General features: G+C 49.3%; 1 protein-coding gene across 3 annotated transcripts in view; it reads right to left on the reverse strand.

Annotated features, from left to right (window-relative positions):
* Nucleotides 1-16,641, reverse strand: part of VOPP1 (VOPP1 WW domain binding protein) — a 104,778-nt gene that overhangs the window by 8,365 nt on the left and 79,772 nt on the right. For 2 of the 3 annotated variants that reach the window (XM_050783538.1, XM_050783539.1), the window contains exon 3: nucleotides 16,544-16,621. In XM_050783538.1, the coding sequence (XP_050639495.1) occupies nucleotides 16,544-16,621 (78 nt within the window). Of the gene's footprint in view, nucleotides 1-11,099; nucleotides 11,237-16,543; nucleotides 16,622-16,641 lie in introns of all 3 variants that reach the window. The other variant, XM_050783537.1, reaches the window with a different exon arrangement.

A 16,641-nucleotide genomic window follows, 5' to 3' on the forward strand; every position in this document is an offset into this window, starting at 1 on the left:
GGAGCTGGAGGGCGAGGAGCTGAGGGGCGCAGCAGGGGCCCATGGAAGGAGCCCGGGCCCCAGGATGTTGCTGAGCCATGCAGTTAAATCACGGCCCTTCCTCTATGTGACTTTCTATCCTAAGAGATAATTCTTTCTTATTTTTGAAGCTGGCTGAATTGGGGTATGTGGTTACTTGTAGCCAAAAGCCTTGAACTACCTCTTCCAGAGAACATTTTCACAAACAACAGACATGTTGCCAGCTCAGTACTGGCATTTCTGTGTCCTCTGAGCTTTCTAGTTTGGTTTGGTTTGAGGTTGTATCTGTTCATTTTGCTAAACTGTCTCAACCCTTAAAAATATTTCTGAGCTCATTCTCCAGGATTTTTAGGTAAGTACTGATAAACTGTTTACAAATAGTAATAGTTTTGCTTCTCCTTCCTGATGGTTGAATGGCTGTCTGGAGGGTCAAAGGACAAGCCACAGGCCAGTGAGTGGCAGGAGGGGAGTGAGCCAGGAGTGGCCGCAGAAGAGGTCAGAGCCCACTGGGCAGCCAGGAGGGGTGCTGAGAGAAGAGAGGGCCTCCTTGGCCTCTCAAAGTGCTTCTGTGGGCACAGTGGGTCCATGGGAGTGCTGGGAGCACAAGCCCTGGCTCCTGTTGTGACACTGGCTGCCTTGCTGGAAATAAGGGGCAGCAAGAGAACCAGCAGGGAGGCTCTCAACAAAGGGTGGTGGCAGCCAGGGTGGTGTCGAGAGAAAACGCCAACTGGCCCCAAGGCTCCTGGCCGGAGCCCTGGAAGAACAGAGGTGGAGCCTGGAAAGAGGGTGGAGGAAAGAATCAGCCCTGCAGGGTCCTCCACTCCCACTTTTTTGACTCAATACATAATTTATGGGAGTAGTCTTTCATTTCCAAGTGGGTGCAGAGCACGCATCTGTTCATTTACAGACATCTACAAACTTCAGGTATCCTACTGGGAGTGGTAACTGCTGCCCCTCACTGAGTGCTGACTCTCGGGCCTGTGCTCAGCAGGGGACATGAAGGAAGTACTCTTAGGGTCCCAGCTTCAGGGGCGTGAGGCTCAGAGAACTGAGCAACTTTCCCAAAATCGCCAGAGAGGCACGCAGTTTAAAACAAAGCCCCTAGTATCCGGAGGTATGCAGCTTCTACTTCTATAAACGTATTCAGACACCTTTGCAGTGCGAAATCTAAGAGCTTCTTTCAAATGTTCCATTTATTTTTATATTTTGATCACTTTAATAGCAATGCACTGACACTCCTACAGCTTCCATCACTGTGTCCTCTTATTTTTACATTTTTGTTTTATATACTTTGAAAATTAATTTAAGACATGACTATTAAATCTTCACCTTTTATAAAAGGTGATTTTTATCCATATTAAAAGGCTTTCCTTTTCATATGCATATATTACTAAATCTATGGAGTATTTCTCAAATACACACAAAAAACTGGTAAGTGGGAAGAAGGGAACTGGACTGCAGACTGCATATTTCTTCTTCCACTGTATACACTGTACATTTCCTCTTGAGGTACATACATTATCCCTTACAAAAAAGAACCTCCTGCTACTGCCTTCTGGGGAAGAGAGGAGGAAGGGAGTTAAAAGACGTGGGTATTAGGTACCCAGCCTTCAGGCCGACCTGTTAGGGTTTACAGAGACCACACACTTGAAACACAGCTGAGATGCATGTTAACATTGCTTTAGGGCATCGGGGCCCTGATGTCCCACAAGAAAAGGCACAAATTTGGTGAGCAAGATTAAGTAGAAAATGAAACCCCCACACTAAAAGTTTTCACTTTTTCTTTCCTAGCTGTATAAACCAGAAGTTGAGTGAAGACAATAGTTTTGCTTGCTGCTGCTTTTTTTTAAACAAAAGCAAAAATAACTGTGTTAATAAAGAGAATTCCAGTGCATCCCACAGAGCAGATCCTCGAGCATCTGCCAAAAATTAGAGCAAAAGCAGTCATGTTATTCCAAGAGATGAACACTAACTTTCACTCTGGCCTTGCAGAGTTCACAGGTGCTCACACTATTCTTAATGCTGAACTTACAGGACTGTGGCCAGCACAGTCCATCCTTCAATGTTCGTGTCTTCATCAAACCTGTAGCACTTCTCAGTGCAGGGGGCATCCTGCATCACCTGGGGACCTTGCTGAAATACAGACCTTGACTCAGTGGCTCTGAGTGGGGCTGGGGTGAGGGAGAGCCTGCATTTCTAACAGGCTCCAGGGAGCACGCATGTCTTCAGGCTGTAATTTGAGTAGCATGTGAGAGGCACTTGATAAGTGTCTATGGATCCTCGTAACATGTTATGATTACCATCCTTCCTTACAGAGGGGGAATCTGAGTCATGAAGGATAGGTCCCTCCCTTCACTCAACCCTTCAGTAAGTTCCATGAGCTCTGGGCCCAGGAAGGACCCTATACGTGCTCTGTCCTCACCTCCCCAATGCCCCACCCTGGTAAAGTAGGACAGTGCCTCTTACAGCTCTCTCTCAGGTTCCTTTGCTTAGGTTTATGATTCTCTCCGAAAGTTCTCCTGTGTGGCTCTCAAGTCACCTTTGATCTCGCCCCTTCTTTGCTAATCCTTCCTGGTGAATTCCTGCTAGTTCCCCATGTCATGCATGCTCTTTAGCCTCTCTCGTTAAAGCAGAACATACTTGAATTTTGATTTTAACACAACATGTCCTTTTTTCTTTTCTTTTTTCTTTTTTTTGAGATGGAATTTCGCTCTTGTTGCCTAGGTTGGAGTGCAATGGCGCAATCAGATCATTGCAACCTCCGCCTCCTGGGTTCAAGCAATTCTCCTGTCTCAGCCTCCTGAGTAGCTGGGATTAGAGGTGCCTGCCACCATGCTCGGCTAATTTTTGTATTTTTAGTAGAGATGGGGTTTCATCATATTGGTCAGGCTGGTCTCAAACTCCTGACCTCAGGTGATTCCCCTGCCTCAGCCTCCCCAAAGTGCTGGGATTACAGGCGTGAGCCACCACGCCCGGCCGTCTTTTTCTTCTTACAGAGGAGTGTTAACACATTCCTCTTCACTGCCATAGACTGTGGATGATCTTCCTCTGTCACGTTTTTTGTTTCCTTGCTGTTTCTTATCTAGTCTGTTTCCCTGCCCTCTCCCCACTTTTTAACTTTCGTTACTATCTTTGACAGTGGTTTAGAATGTGGACACGTTGCTTTAGATTTCAAGAGGAGCTACTGTAGAGACATCCCAGGGGCTGTCAAACACATCAGACATGACTTTGTGGAGATTCAGCCTCGTGAGCCTCCTTCCAACCCCTCACCAGTCTTTCTTCACTGAACCTGGAGAAGCACAGGCGCTGGGGGTGGGTAGAAGTGCAGGCTAGAGCTGCTGAGGATAGCACCACGACCTCAGTGGGATGGTCTCTGTGCCGGCCAGCCGGGTGTGGAGTAAGGAGATTATTGGCATGGAGTGAGCTTAGGATGGGTGCCCTTGAAAATTCCATCCAGCCTTGAGATTCTTTTGACATTTTTTCCCTGAAATAATACAATGAACATGTAGCAAAACTAATTAAGAAAAAGGAGAAGAGGCACCCCAGAAACAGAATGAAGAGAGGGAAATAACTACAAAGACAACGGTTACTGTAAAAGATGTTCAGAATACTGTAAACAAGTATGCGTTCATTCTCCCTCAGAGTCTCCGGAAGCAACCTACCCCCACTGACACGCCGACTTCTGGCCTCTAGAACTGGGGGAAGACACATTCCTGCTGCTTTAAGCCATCAGTCTGTGTAGCACTTTGTGAGGGCAGCCCCGGGACATGAATCCAGTATGCACCTTCTCCCGCTGTCAACAGCACAAGCCCACGTCAGCCCATAGCACGCGAGGCAGTCTCAGCACAAGAAAACCAGCACTGCTCCCAGAAGCATAATTAGTGGAAACATTTTAAAACTGTGCAGGGCTTATTTTTGTTTGTTTGTTTACGACTAGACCTGGGATTCTGTGACCCTATAATTTTGTTCTCCCTTTCGCCTAAGTTAGATCAAAGGTAATTAATAACAAATCCCCGTGGCCACATGCCCAGTTAAGCGCCGCGCTTTGTTTTCAGTAATCATCATCACGTGTGCAGGCCTCATCTAAGCAGCCAGTCCACCTCCCCACCCGCCAACTTCTCCTCCACAGGGAACCAAGGCTTAAAATACTGATACTCAACAAACAGCAGACAGAAAAACACCACTTCACATCCTTTAAAAGTATTTTCCCAAGTCATTAGAAGTCTTCAGAGAACTAAAAGTAGATTTAAGGTTGAGAGGGTAAAAGGCAGATACAATGGAAATGCATGTCATATTTTTGCTGAATTTCCACAGGCAATTTGAACGTGTATGATAAAAGGGACTTCCAACTTTAGCCTTTCACTTTGGGTGGTGCGGCATCCACGTTTTTCTATGAGAGGAGGTCAGAAGTCACTGTCATCCTGTCCTCATCCCAGGGACAGCTGCCTCATCACCCCGGCTGTCCTGTGGCTGCACCGTGCCCCCACACAGGGCGCCCGCACACGGGACATGCACACAGTATGCTCACAGAGCACTTAGTGACAGACGGCAGGTTGGATGTGTAGGCACAGGGACTTCACGTGGGGCTGCAGGCCTCGTCGCAACAAGGAGCCTCTGGTCTTGTTTGGCCCACATTTTCCCTCATCTGCCCCTCAGAAGGGCCGGAAGCAGCCATTTCAAATATTAATACATTTAGGGAGAAAAGTGCAATGGTAGACTTGGGAGCTGAGGGATCTGAAGGAGGCTCTGAAGGAGGCTCTGCTTCCCAGAGGAACGAAGCCAGCAAGGCTGGGGGGGCCTGTCGGACGCAGAGGCCCATGTGAGCAAACATGAGGGAGACCCCTGGTGCGTGCAGCGCGCCCCTCCAGATGCAGGCACCCATAAGTGGACGAGGATGGGCCAGGAGCTCGGGCTCCACCTCAGCCCCACCACTGGCGAAGCAGAGGACAGCGGGCAAGGGACCTAAATTTGCTGTAAGTTTCTGCTCCCACTGATCAAAGATCACAGATGTGCAAGCTTTGTTTTGAGTAATGTAACAACAGAAATTGCCTACCAACAGGGCAGGCTGTAAAAAATTCTTTTTGAAATACAGTCTGTGCAAAGTGCGTTATCTATCATTATTTATAGTGGCTAAGGACATTAAATGCTTTCACATGGAAAAAAAAAACAGCTGCCACTTTTGTATGGCAGAACATTCTAGATGTATCCACTTTACACAAACTGGGCTGTGCAAACCGTAACAGCAAGGCAGAGGTCACAGGGAGGGGAGGGGCAGCACGGGGGCTGGAAAGAGAAGTGCTGAGTAAGAATAACGGAGACAGAGATGGAATGTCAGATGGACAGAGCTGGAGGACTTTGTGGAAACACATTCCCGCTGGTGAGGAGGCCCGCCATATTGGGAGGCCCTCACCAAGGAAGACAGTTCCCACACCCACACCCCCTCATCCTGACCCTGATCAGCCAGTTTCCTTCTGCGATCAGGGATGAACGGGTAAGGAATATTCTGGTAGCTATGAGAATGTATGAACAGACTGGCATTTGTGATTTGTAAACAGAAAAGTATTCCCAGTTATTTCTTTCAGCAAAACCATAAACTCAAAAATCTCTATCCTGAAGGCTGCTGCCCAGGGCAGCACAAGGCAGGCAATGAGTGTGAGACCCCACAACGCAACAGACCCTTAAAAAACCCCCACGGCCACACACCCTGGATCCCTCTCTCTGCCCTCCTGTTTCTTCAGGAAAAAACCCAGAACGAAAATGTCGGAGCCCCAGGGGCTGAAGAACAGGGAGAGGTGGCCTGCAGGGCTGTCCCATCATCATCCCCGCACCTCAGAAGCACCCTCAGAAGCACCGTCGCACTGGAAAAGAATGACACGCATTCCACTAGTTCTGAAGCCAGATGTCCTCACAACCGAAGCAGCCCTATTTGTGCTTGGGCTATGACTTGAGGGTAATTAAACTGTCAAAACACCCTCCCTACTATTTCCATTTTCTCTCAGTTGGTGTCATTTAGTCACTGCAGGCTGACAGATTTATTACAGGATTGAGACATGAAAACGAATAGTCAGAAACCCATAAATGAACTCACCACAAATGGCTGCTGGAAAGGAAGAAAACTATCTGTCGATGGGAAAACTGCATCTACTTCAGTCACATTAAGGAAATCATTTTAAAAGAAAACTTAAATCACATTAACACCACAGATTTCATTGTTGACTGTCCTCTGCAATCTCTATGCATCTGTGGGATTCTCTAGTGGAACTCAGGACCATTTTTTAGAGGCAGGGTCAAGCTATGTTGCCCAGGCTGGAGGACAGTGGCTACTCACAGGCATAATCACTACAGTCTTGAGCTCTTGGCCTCAGCCCATCCTCTCACCTCACCTGAGTGGCTGGGACTACAGGTGTTTGTCACTGGGCCTGGCTAGCCTCATGACTATTTCACAAAAAACATTATCCAATGCTCTCTTCCCTAACTGCACCTTGATGGTCTTGCCGTACCAGCAAACTGTCATCTTGACTATGATCTTTAGTGGCCACATAATATTCCACAAAGAAGATGGACCATAATTCAATCATTGTTTCCTTTGGAGCTCCCTTAACTATCCACTTCCCACATTCAATCACAGGGGCACCACACTCAGCTGAGGCCACCTCCTGCCAGCCAGCCCCTCCTTCCCCCAGGCCTACAGTGCTGCCTCAGCCTAGGCTTTTCCATTTTCTCCACCCTACAGTTCCTAAAGAGCAGGGAGGATTCTCACCCACACCCTCCACCTGTGTGAACACAGTGGCTGGAGCTAATTAGCTCACGTTTTCAGAGTGAATGAACGAATGAAGTGAATAAACGAATGAAGACAATTTTTCCTCTCTACCTAGGAGAACATGTAGGTGGGACCCTGCCAGCATCCTGATGGGGAAGGATTTGGGGTTGGGCATTTAAGGAGCTCTGACTTTCTGCTGCTGCTGCATCTTGGCTGATACTATATGCATAGATTACATAGAATGAGAAGTGCTTTTCTGCAATCCATTTCATTTTGGTTAAGGTGCTGAGGTTTAGAAGGGACCGTGGCCTACACTGGGTCTCACAGACCTCAGGCCTCTTAACTCCCTGACCAGGGCCTCTTCCTCAAAACACAGCTACTCCACACTCCTCCCACTTATCAGCCTCTGCACAATCCGGCCAGGCCCTGAGCCCTGCGGCCAGCAGCTCCAGCCTTTGGGTCCTGGTTCCTGGGCTGGCCTCGGAGCCCCACCTCTGAACCTCAGCCTCATGCTGACTTTGCCAGCCCCTTTCCACCACGTTCAGAGTCCTGCCCCAACCCACACCAACCCCCAGGACCACGATGCTGCCAATTTCCTCCCCTCCCCGACCAGGAGCCTCTGCAATGCACAGAAAGCAATACTCTGCTTTCCCATGCTCATCAGTGATGCTTGTCCCAGCAGGAGTGCCACGCGAGCCCCCCTGCACCCCACAGTGTGAGCCACTGCCCTCCCCTAACACAGTGGATGAGTCTGGGTCCTCTAAATCCCTCTGCTTTTTCATCTTCGTTAACAGGCATCCCACGCCTAAACCCACTTCCCCTCTCAGACCAGCAGAGGAGAAATGAGGCTCTGCCGAAAATTCACTAACACCCACCCTGCTTTGTGCAGATGCCTGCACACCTTGGCACTGCCCGGGCAGCCTCGGGCATGACATTTACCCTGTGGACCACATGGGACATTGGGATCCCTTGGCTCCTCTCTCTCCCTGGACTGCCAACCTCTGTGTGGCCCTCCTCAGTCCCCACGCTCCCAGGGCCCACGCCACAGATAGTATGGGATCTGAGCAGACAGCTGCAGCAGGGTGAAGCCACCCTCAGGGGAGGTGGGTGTCCAGACCAACAGCAGGCAGGACCCTGCTGACCCCATTCTTGTGTTCACTATTACTCTGTCTAGGAAGCAGCTGAATTCTTCCCAAGCTCAGCACTGTTAACAAATGATCCAGCCCTGGACCTGGCAGGGAAATGATGGAAACTGTACACTCCCGGGAGCCCTGGGAGCCTACTTTCATATGACAGTCTGGATATCCTGGGATCAGCCACACCACTGCAGGCCTGCAAGAAGTATAAAATGAAAAAGCGATGGCAAACCAAGTCTACATTTTGGTCAGAGAAGATGCGCTGGGACCAGCAGCCGCTCACTCTAGGGAGCAGGGGGCTTAATTATTCTTAATCCAAATGGCTCTTCTGTGGGAAGCCTTCCTGGAGTTGTGCACCAGATGGAGTCTCCTACCTACACGGTTTCCTAGCATTCTCGACTTTCTCTCCCTTGCACTCATGATGGTCACTCACTATAGAGCTGTTTGTGCCAAAGCTCACACGGGTGCTGGAGCTATGCGTGCAGCGGTGACTGAGGGTGGGCGTCCAGGCTGTGCGGTGTTCTGAGCTCCTGCAGGCGCCTCAGCAGGTGTGCAGTAAATATGGACCAAGACAGCAATTCAGGCAGGTCTGTGCTCCAGGCTGTGACTGTGGTTGTGATGCATCGCGACCCTGGTTTACCAGGCTGCAAACCTGGGAGCTCCTGCAGTTCACCCGGCCTGAGGACGAGGGCCGGACAGGCATCTACTTGGTGCCTGAGACCATGAGTCCTGTACACAGCCCTGTGGGGAGCCCAGTGTAAACGTGGAGGATTAAAGCTGGTAAAGCCCCTGGCAGGGCACCCAGGGAGAAAGTGGAGGATGTGAAGCAGCCAGAGACAACTTCACTATGGGCGCAACACACAGCGGCACCTTGGAGGAAGGTGCACCTTGGAGGAAGGCATTTTCCAGGCAGATAGAGGGTGTGTGCAGGCCTCAGTGCGATGCAGGACTAGAGAGAGGAGGTCACTCAAACTGGACACAGAGTAGCGGGGATGGGTCTGAGGAAGCTGTGAATGCGTCCTCGGTCCTCAGCTAGGGACTCTGGACTTAACACTGTGAGCCAGGTGAGCTGGCAGAGACCCTGCCGCAGAAAAACAGCACGGCCGATGTGCTTCTGTTTTTTGTTTTTTAAGACCCTTCTGATAGCCAAGTGGAAGACAGAGGAGCTGGCGGAGACCAGTGGCCAGCAGGCACTGCACCAGGGTGAGATAAGGGATGTGGCAGATCTAATGGCCTGGTTGTTGGAGATTCTCCCAGACAGATGGGGTGGGGGTAGACGGGGTGCAGGGTTCTGCAGAACAGAGGGATGGGGCCAGAAAGGAGTGCACATAGGGATGCATTCTCCTCTCGAAACCCTGGCATGCCAGGGTTCAAAAGAATTATGCAGCTGCAGGCACAGTCTCAGCACCTCACCTACTCACAAGAGCCCCAGTTCACATGAGCGGTAGACTCTGAGGACCACAGACCAGGGACATGTAGCCTTCTGCACTGGGGGCTATGGGGCCTCCCATGCCAAGTGGGGCAGGGGCTGCTCCTCCCTGCACTAAAACCTCTCTGACTGATCCAGATGAGACCCAGTGAGTGACGGCTTACGTCTCTCATTTTAACAGAAATTTGCACTTTGCCCTCTGATACAGCACAAATCTGAAACGATTCAAATATTTCCAAATATCAAAGACTAAAATCCACTTATGGATTCAAAATGGTACGAACCTGGCTGAAAGTTTAAGGCACAGCTCCCAGTGAACTGCTGTGGAAAATACATTTTCTATTTTTCTGAGCAACATTTTTTAAAATAAAGAAAATTCTTTCTGAAAGGAAAACCCCGTGGAGTGTCTGGTGGAAGAAAGCTGTAAAAGAACAAATACGCAAATGACTTTGCATCTTGATAACAGCCTGTTCTCTCAGGAAAACAAGAGAGAAGATAATTTTCTCCTTTTATATTCAATCCCTCTACTTCTCTCCCATTTAAAAACCACTTTATTGATGTCTGATTGACAGACAAAAAGTTGTGCATGTTTAAGACTACAACCTGATGAGTTTAAAGACAGGGGCACATCCAGAAAACCATCGCCGCACTTTATTCCATAAACATTCTATCACCTACAAAAGCTTTTTCTGCTCTTCTTGTTATTTTTGTGTGATAAGAACATTTAGCATAAGACCTACCCTCTTAGCAAAATTTTAATTATACATTATAGTTGTATTAATTGTAGGTCCTACACTGTACAACAGATCTCTAGGACTTATTTTTCTTAATTGAAACTTTGTAAACGCGAAGGCAACCACTGCTCCTAGAACTGACCACCTATCCACAGTGTGCAATCAATAGAGAGTCCCATCCCCAGGCTCCCAGGTGGAAACTGTGGCTGGGAGCAGGGTGGCACAGACACCAGCAACGCCCCTCTGCCCAGCCTCAATCTACACCTGGCCAGAAGACCAGTGCTCTGATGAGTGGAGCCAGCCCAGCCCTCCAGGACCCTTGGCTCCCCGCTGTCATCAGAGAGCTCCCTGGCCTGTGTCCTGAGGGAGTCCACACCACCCACCACAGTATGTAGGAGTTTTAGATGGCTAAGGCAATGTTTTACAAGAATTAAGAAACAGCTAATTCATTTTGACCCTGGGATGTCACTTTGGGTGATATGCACTAAACAGACTAAAATGTGACCTATACAAAAACATCTATTGCTACAGTCTTTGTAAGTATCTGGAATACTAGTAACCGCACAATGAATACTTGTTGAATGCATGAATAAAAGGCAAAACATGAGAAAACAAAACAAATTATCAGCAATAATAAAATAAGCAAATTACCGTTTATAACATAATGTCTAGTCCACAAGCATTAAGAATGGCAGGGGTATTACCGCTCCTACACAGAAATTTATATGTGAAATAATGTTTAAGGAAAAAGGCAGAGAGCAAATAATATGCTTATACAAACTGCATCATATCACGTGCATATGTGGCACACTGATAACTGTAAGAATATGAGGCGACGGGTGTGCGATATACCTTACGTTTGTTATCTGCACAAATGCACAATGGAGCTGGTCATCAGAACTAAAAAAATGAATAACACACCTGAGCTCTCTCTTCTGGCACATTCTGCAGCAGTACACTTTATAAATGTTGGCAGAGGACACACACTGCGGGGAGGAGAGACAAGGACAGGGCTGGCTGACCTGGGCCGAGATTTGGGGGCTGCCTGGTGTAGGACACATTGAAGGCTGGCTCCTCAATCAGCGGCGGGGGGTACATGCGCCTCCGGATGAAGAAGCCGGCTCCGCAGCAGAAGAGCACGCCCATCATCAGGAGGAACCTGAGGAGAGGACAGACGTGAGGGTGGTGCTGGCAGGTGGGGGCCCTGAGGACTCGGCCCTGCAGCTCAAAGGCCTCACGCACTTCTCGGGGGTCTAGGACCGATGACTCCCAAATGCACAGATCAGAGGGCAGAGGCATAGCCACAAGGCTCGCACCTCAGACTTGGTCCTCTTGGGCCCATTTTACCCAGGGACATTCCTCTAGTGGAAGGCACCAAGTAGACGCTTGACCTGCGGCCTCTGGGACAGCCCCCCGTGAGGCCACCCACACAGAAGCACCGTAAGTGAGCTCTGTCTCAGCTCAAATGGCCAGCCAGTTTCAAAAAGCTCATGCAGTCACTTTCCTGTCCACGGCTCTGACCTCAGCTCAACATTTTAGTTAGAACAGGAGATGCCATCTAAATCCTGGCTGAACGCCACGGCCGATCCAGCCGTGGCCTCGCTGTCTGTCTCCCTGTTTTCCATTCTTCACTGTCAAAACAGCAAGGCAGAGCACATTTACCCTTCCAAACCATGTCTCCATGATCACATGAACACCCACAAGGAAACAGAAGTACCCTTCCTGGAGCACACCTTAATTATAGAGAAACTATGGGAACAGAAATAAAATCAATAAAAATAGAATCAAGAGAAATACAATCAATAGAAATAAAATACAATCAATAACAGAAGCAGAGCTGAGCGCTTTAAGGGTAGCACCTCTGTCCAACCCATCTGTGAATTCTCATTGACTATCACTTCATCAGCATTCAGTAAATGACGGCAGAATGAACCAATGAATGGCTTCCTTCCATTCCTCATTTGCACTATACTTTTTGTTTCTAGAAAAAGAGAAGAGTCGCTTTGAGAAGAACTAGTAATAGACAAAACTGGCAAACTGGCAAACTCTTGCCCATCTCTGAACTGAAATTATGAGGGGACCCCTGGAACCATCCAGAAACCATGCAGACACCCACACGATGAGGGCACCTGCTGCCCTGTGAGGATGGGCACGCAGCAGAGTGGGTCGCGGTCAGTGGCACCAGTCCACATATAAAAGAACCTTAAGAGTGTACAATAAAGCCTTTAAGAATATTAACGTGATATTAAGTGGAAGGTCTTCAGCCAGTCCAAAAGTATTTACCGGATAACCTTGGAAGGCTGAGCAGGGAGAAACGCCAGAGGCACGAGACAGGAATGACTCAGGAAAGACTGAAACTGTGGCCTTGTCATCTGCTAATTCATTATTCATTCAGCAAGTCATCTTCAGATGCCTGCTATGCCCTATCACCACATTGATCATGGCAGAGAGTAGGCAGGTGAGGGCCCCCCACGCCCCCTGCCGACACTGAGCTTACAGAGGAAGGAGACAGATACCAACCTATACAATTATTTATCTATAACCTGGTAAGTGCTAAAAAGGAAAAACGAGAGATGCAAGAAGAATTTTGTGTGTGTATGGGTAAAATACACATAAATATAATTTACTGTTTTAATCATTTTTAAGTGTATAATTCAGTGCACTGAGAGGTTTGAACAAGGGTATCTGTGGTGGTGAGCAAGACTGGGAACACGCATTTCTTTTAGTGACAGCTGGGCTGGGCTCTGAAGAATGAGAAGAGATAAGGGGAGGAAGGGGCATTCTGGGTGGAAAGAACACAGTGCAGGTGCTGGGGCCGGAGAAGCCTGGAGCAGGAGGGCCTGGAGGCTCAATCCCCATCATGGGTGGAGAGAGCAGCCATGGGGAGCCAGGAGATCCAAACCATTCAGGAGTGTGGCAACGTAAGGCTTAATGTGCTTGGCATCAAGAAAACTCACTAAGTTCCCAAAGGGAACCGCTTCCTCTCCTAAAACTGATTTCCCTCAGGTGGACTCAGTGACAATCTTACACTCAGCACTGAGTCCTGCTGTTAGTATCTGGGTAGAAATATACAAAGCACAGAGAGGCTGGATGTGTACAAGTTTACTTTCTCAGCGCCACTGGCCACTTCCAAGAGACCGGGCTCCCTGGATTGAAAAATGCAGAAGGCACCTGAGATCTTGGTCTTGTCTAAAAGATAAGCTAAAATGTCGGTTCCACTGCCAACAGTAGTAGGAACATTTTGTTTTTCTAGACAAAAGAAAATGACATTGCAGCTCCCACCTTAGACTGATGGAGAACAAGCATGAGGCGAGGCTGGAATGGAGTTACACGGGATCCACCTCACCCCTTACAGAAATCACAGTCTGCTGGAGAGCAGGCATAAGGCAAGGCCGGGACAGAGTCACACGGGATCCACCTCACCCCTTACTGAAATCATAGTCTGATAACTTTTTCTGTTCATTTATGTTTATGTTAAAAATTTATTTAAAATAATTTCTGGTAGAGATGAGGTCTCACTATGTTGCCCAGTGATCTCAAATTCCTGGCTTCAGTGATCCCCCCACCTTGGTCTCCCAAAGTGCTGGGGGTACACCCAAAGTGCACCATTGCACAAGGCCAAGAACTTATTTTAAAAGAGAGAAACTAACAAAGGGGCAGGAGAAAGTGTTTCTAAAAACAAGGAAGAAGACGCGGCAGGGTGTTGGCTGGGGGAGAGAAGCAGGAGTAAGAAAGGCAGTTCTTGCAGTGCTGGGGGTGCAGGCTGGCTCTTCCCTAGATGTCCTCTTTGGTTGCTCAACAGGTTTTGGAAGCTTTCAAAGGGATTAAGAGAGGAAGTTTGTGCCTTTTTTTTAAACATTAGAAGTTACCTGGTTACTTTAATTCAATTTGTTTTTCGATTCCTTCCCCCGACCCCCCAGACCCAAGTGTAGCAGTTCTCAATTCTGCAGTCCCAAGGACTGGTGCAGCTACTGTGCAATTCCTGCCCAGACCCACTCAGGACTCCGCACAGGACCCTGCTGTGGACTCACCCACAGTGCCACCTAGGCCAGTTCTCACTCAGGCCCACTGTGCTTCCTGAGTCCACTCAACGGTGCCATCAGTCCACCTTCTCTATTCTTGATGATTCCATCCAGACCTCCTTGGTGAAAAGATCCTCAAGATCTCAGAGTTGGCAGGAACCCTGAAGGCATTCTCCTTCAAAACCTTTTTTTTATGGTCAGGAGACACCTTCAAATGTCGTGGGGCCCAGGCGGCAGAACAGCCCCTCCCTCCCATCCTGCCCCTTCCTCCTCTCCACCAAATGCCCATCCTCACCACAGAAGCTTCCCATCACCTTTCACACATCCCTTATGCTCTGGCCCTGCAAGGTGCTGTCCCTCTGCCCCAAATGCCCTCTCCGAAGACCCAGTCAAAAGCTTTGTAGCTTTCTCCAACTTTTCTAGCTTCAGAAGTTCTGCGTTCTGGCTTTAAAGTATCCACACCTCATTATCTGCTTAGATATCATCTTCTTCAGGAGTCTGCCTGCCTAAGGCCCTCTCCATAAAACCCCAGGACAATGCCTGGTGCTTATCAGGCCCGACGTTAATTGAGACAGAAAATTCATGGGGTGGAACCCAGGTGCCCTTTGTATTTCGGGTGAGGCACTGCACGCTCACACCCCCAGGTGCTCCCTGGCTACATCGCCAGCTTGGAACCCTGTGTCAATCTCAACGTTAATGACTCAGCCCCATCTTCTGGCATCTGGCACTCAGACCTTGCAACAGCCTGACCATTTGCGATGCGACTTGTGGGAGTTTCTCCAAATGGGGCCCACTAAGTCGTCATGTGCTGCCTCGCCAAGGTGCCCTGCCTCTGACAGGTGACCCTGGCCAGCAGCTAGGAAGCACCTGGCTGCCAGTGCAGGTACAGCTTCTAGGCAGCCCGACAGAAGCTGCCAGGCCCTAACAATTCAGCTGGACTTTCTCAAATTTCTCTTCTTTTTGATCATACAATGCCTGAACACTGACAAGCTTCACAAGCATTCTCATGCCCTCATCATCATGCATCTGGTGCTTTAGACCAAGCCAACATCCTCATAAGCCCGTTCACAGTTCAGGGTTTCACGCTCCAGACGGTTCGCTTTCTTCCACCCCAAGCTCCCGGGAGGAGGATCTGGAGGGAAGGCCTGCCCTGAAGCTGGGCCTTAGCCCCCGACACTGGGCCCTCCCCATCTCTGGTACTGGCCCCCTCCATCTGGAGATCCACACAGAGCCATCAACCTTTGGACAGTCTTAGGCTACAACAATTCTTCTTCTGTTACAGAGTTTTAGGTATTTGCACCTCTGCAGTGTGGGGACCTGATACCAGCTCCCTTGTTAGTGGGGGTACACCTAGGTGGGGCTTACCGGGCTGGTCCTAAGGGAGGCCTGGCCAGCGGCTGTAAGGTCAGGTGAGGCCAAGGAGGTGGTGAGGTGATCATGAAAGAAGGCATCACTATTAAAGAACATCCTGGTCACATAACAGGTGGAGTCCCCACTCCCTACAGGCTTCCCTAATCAAACCATGGGCACAGGTGTTAAGGGAGAAAGACAAAACCGCACAAAAATTCAGATGGCTGCTGTCACACGCTCAGTAAGGGTCTTAAAGCCTCAAAAGGTCAGTACAGTCAAAATCTTAACATCATAAAAAGGCTAGCGTCATGCAGCGAACAAACTCTAACCCTTTTCGAAGTTTACTGAAGGGCATCACCACTGCATGGGAGAAGAGGAGCAGGTGGGTGCAAGAAATGCTGCTTTGGTTAATAAATCCTTTCCCACATGTGCTCTGCCACCCTGGCATCTGAAGCAATACCTGTCATCTCGAGTCCAACAGATGCTTAGGGCACTCCAGCAGGCATCCCGAGGCTCCCGCCCACAGGAGGCTCCCCCGATGGAGTGCGTTCCCACCCTTCCAGGATGCTGCAGGCATCGCTTCAGTTCCTGCTGAAGGAGCAGACTTTGGACTGCTCCCTATGCGCCCCAGAGGAGCTGGAGGAGGCACACGGATGCACGCTGCCTATCTTGAAAGTGAAGAGTCAGCCAACACAAGATGGATGGGGAAGCGTCAGGGCAACGAAAACTTGATTGCCCGCCAGTCTCAGTTGGGCGATTCTCTGATCCTTCAAGACAACCAGCCTTGGCTCCATTTCAGAAACTGGCCAAGGAACTGCTGAAGGATGAGGCTGTTGTCCAGCCACCTTCCCAGGAGCAGAGCTCTTCTTCCCACCCCCAAATCCTTGGAAACGAAAACAGACTTCCCACAAACTCCGTGTGTGCAATTGCCGGTTATGAAGCCAACCCAAACATACCCATTTTCCTGACCAAGGCTGTCCTTGAGGCCACCACCCAAGCGAAGGTGTCGCACCCAAGGCTGTGACAATACTGACAGGCAGGCAGAGCCCTCGGGGTGGGGAGCAAAGAGGGAGCAAGGAGGAGTTGTGACCTACCAGAAGTACCATAGCCTCTGTATGGAGAGGGCCCGCACACAGCACCTGGAGCCACAGCAGTCCTCGTAGGAGCGGCATCTGTGGAGAGAGGCACGGGC

Source organism: Macaca thibetana, chromosome 3 (assembly GCF_024542745.1).
Source record: "Macaca thibetana thibetana isolate TM-01 chromosome 3, ASM2454274v1, whole genome shotgun sequence".
In the NCBI taxonomy this organism is placed as follows: domain Eukaryota; kingdom Metazoa; phylum Chordata; class Mammalia; order Primates; family Cercopithecidae; genus Macaca; species Macaca thibetana.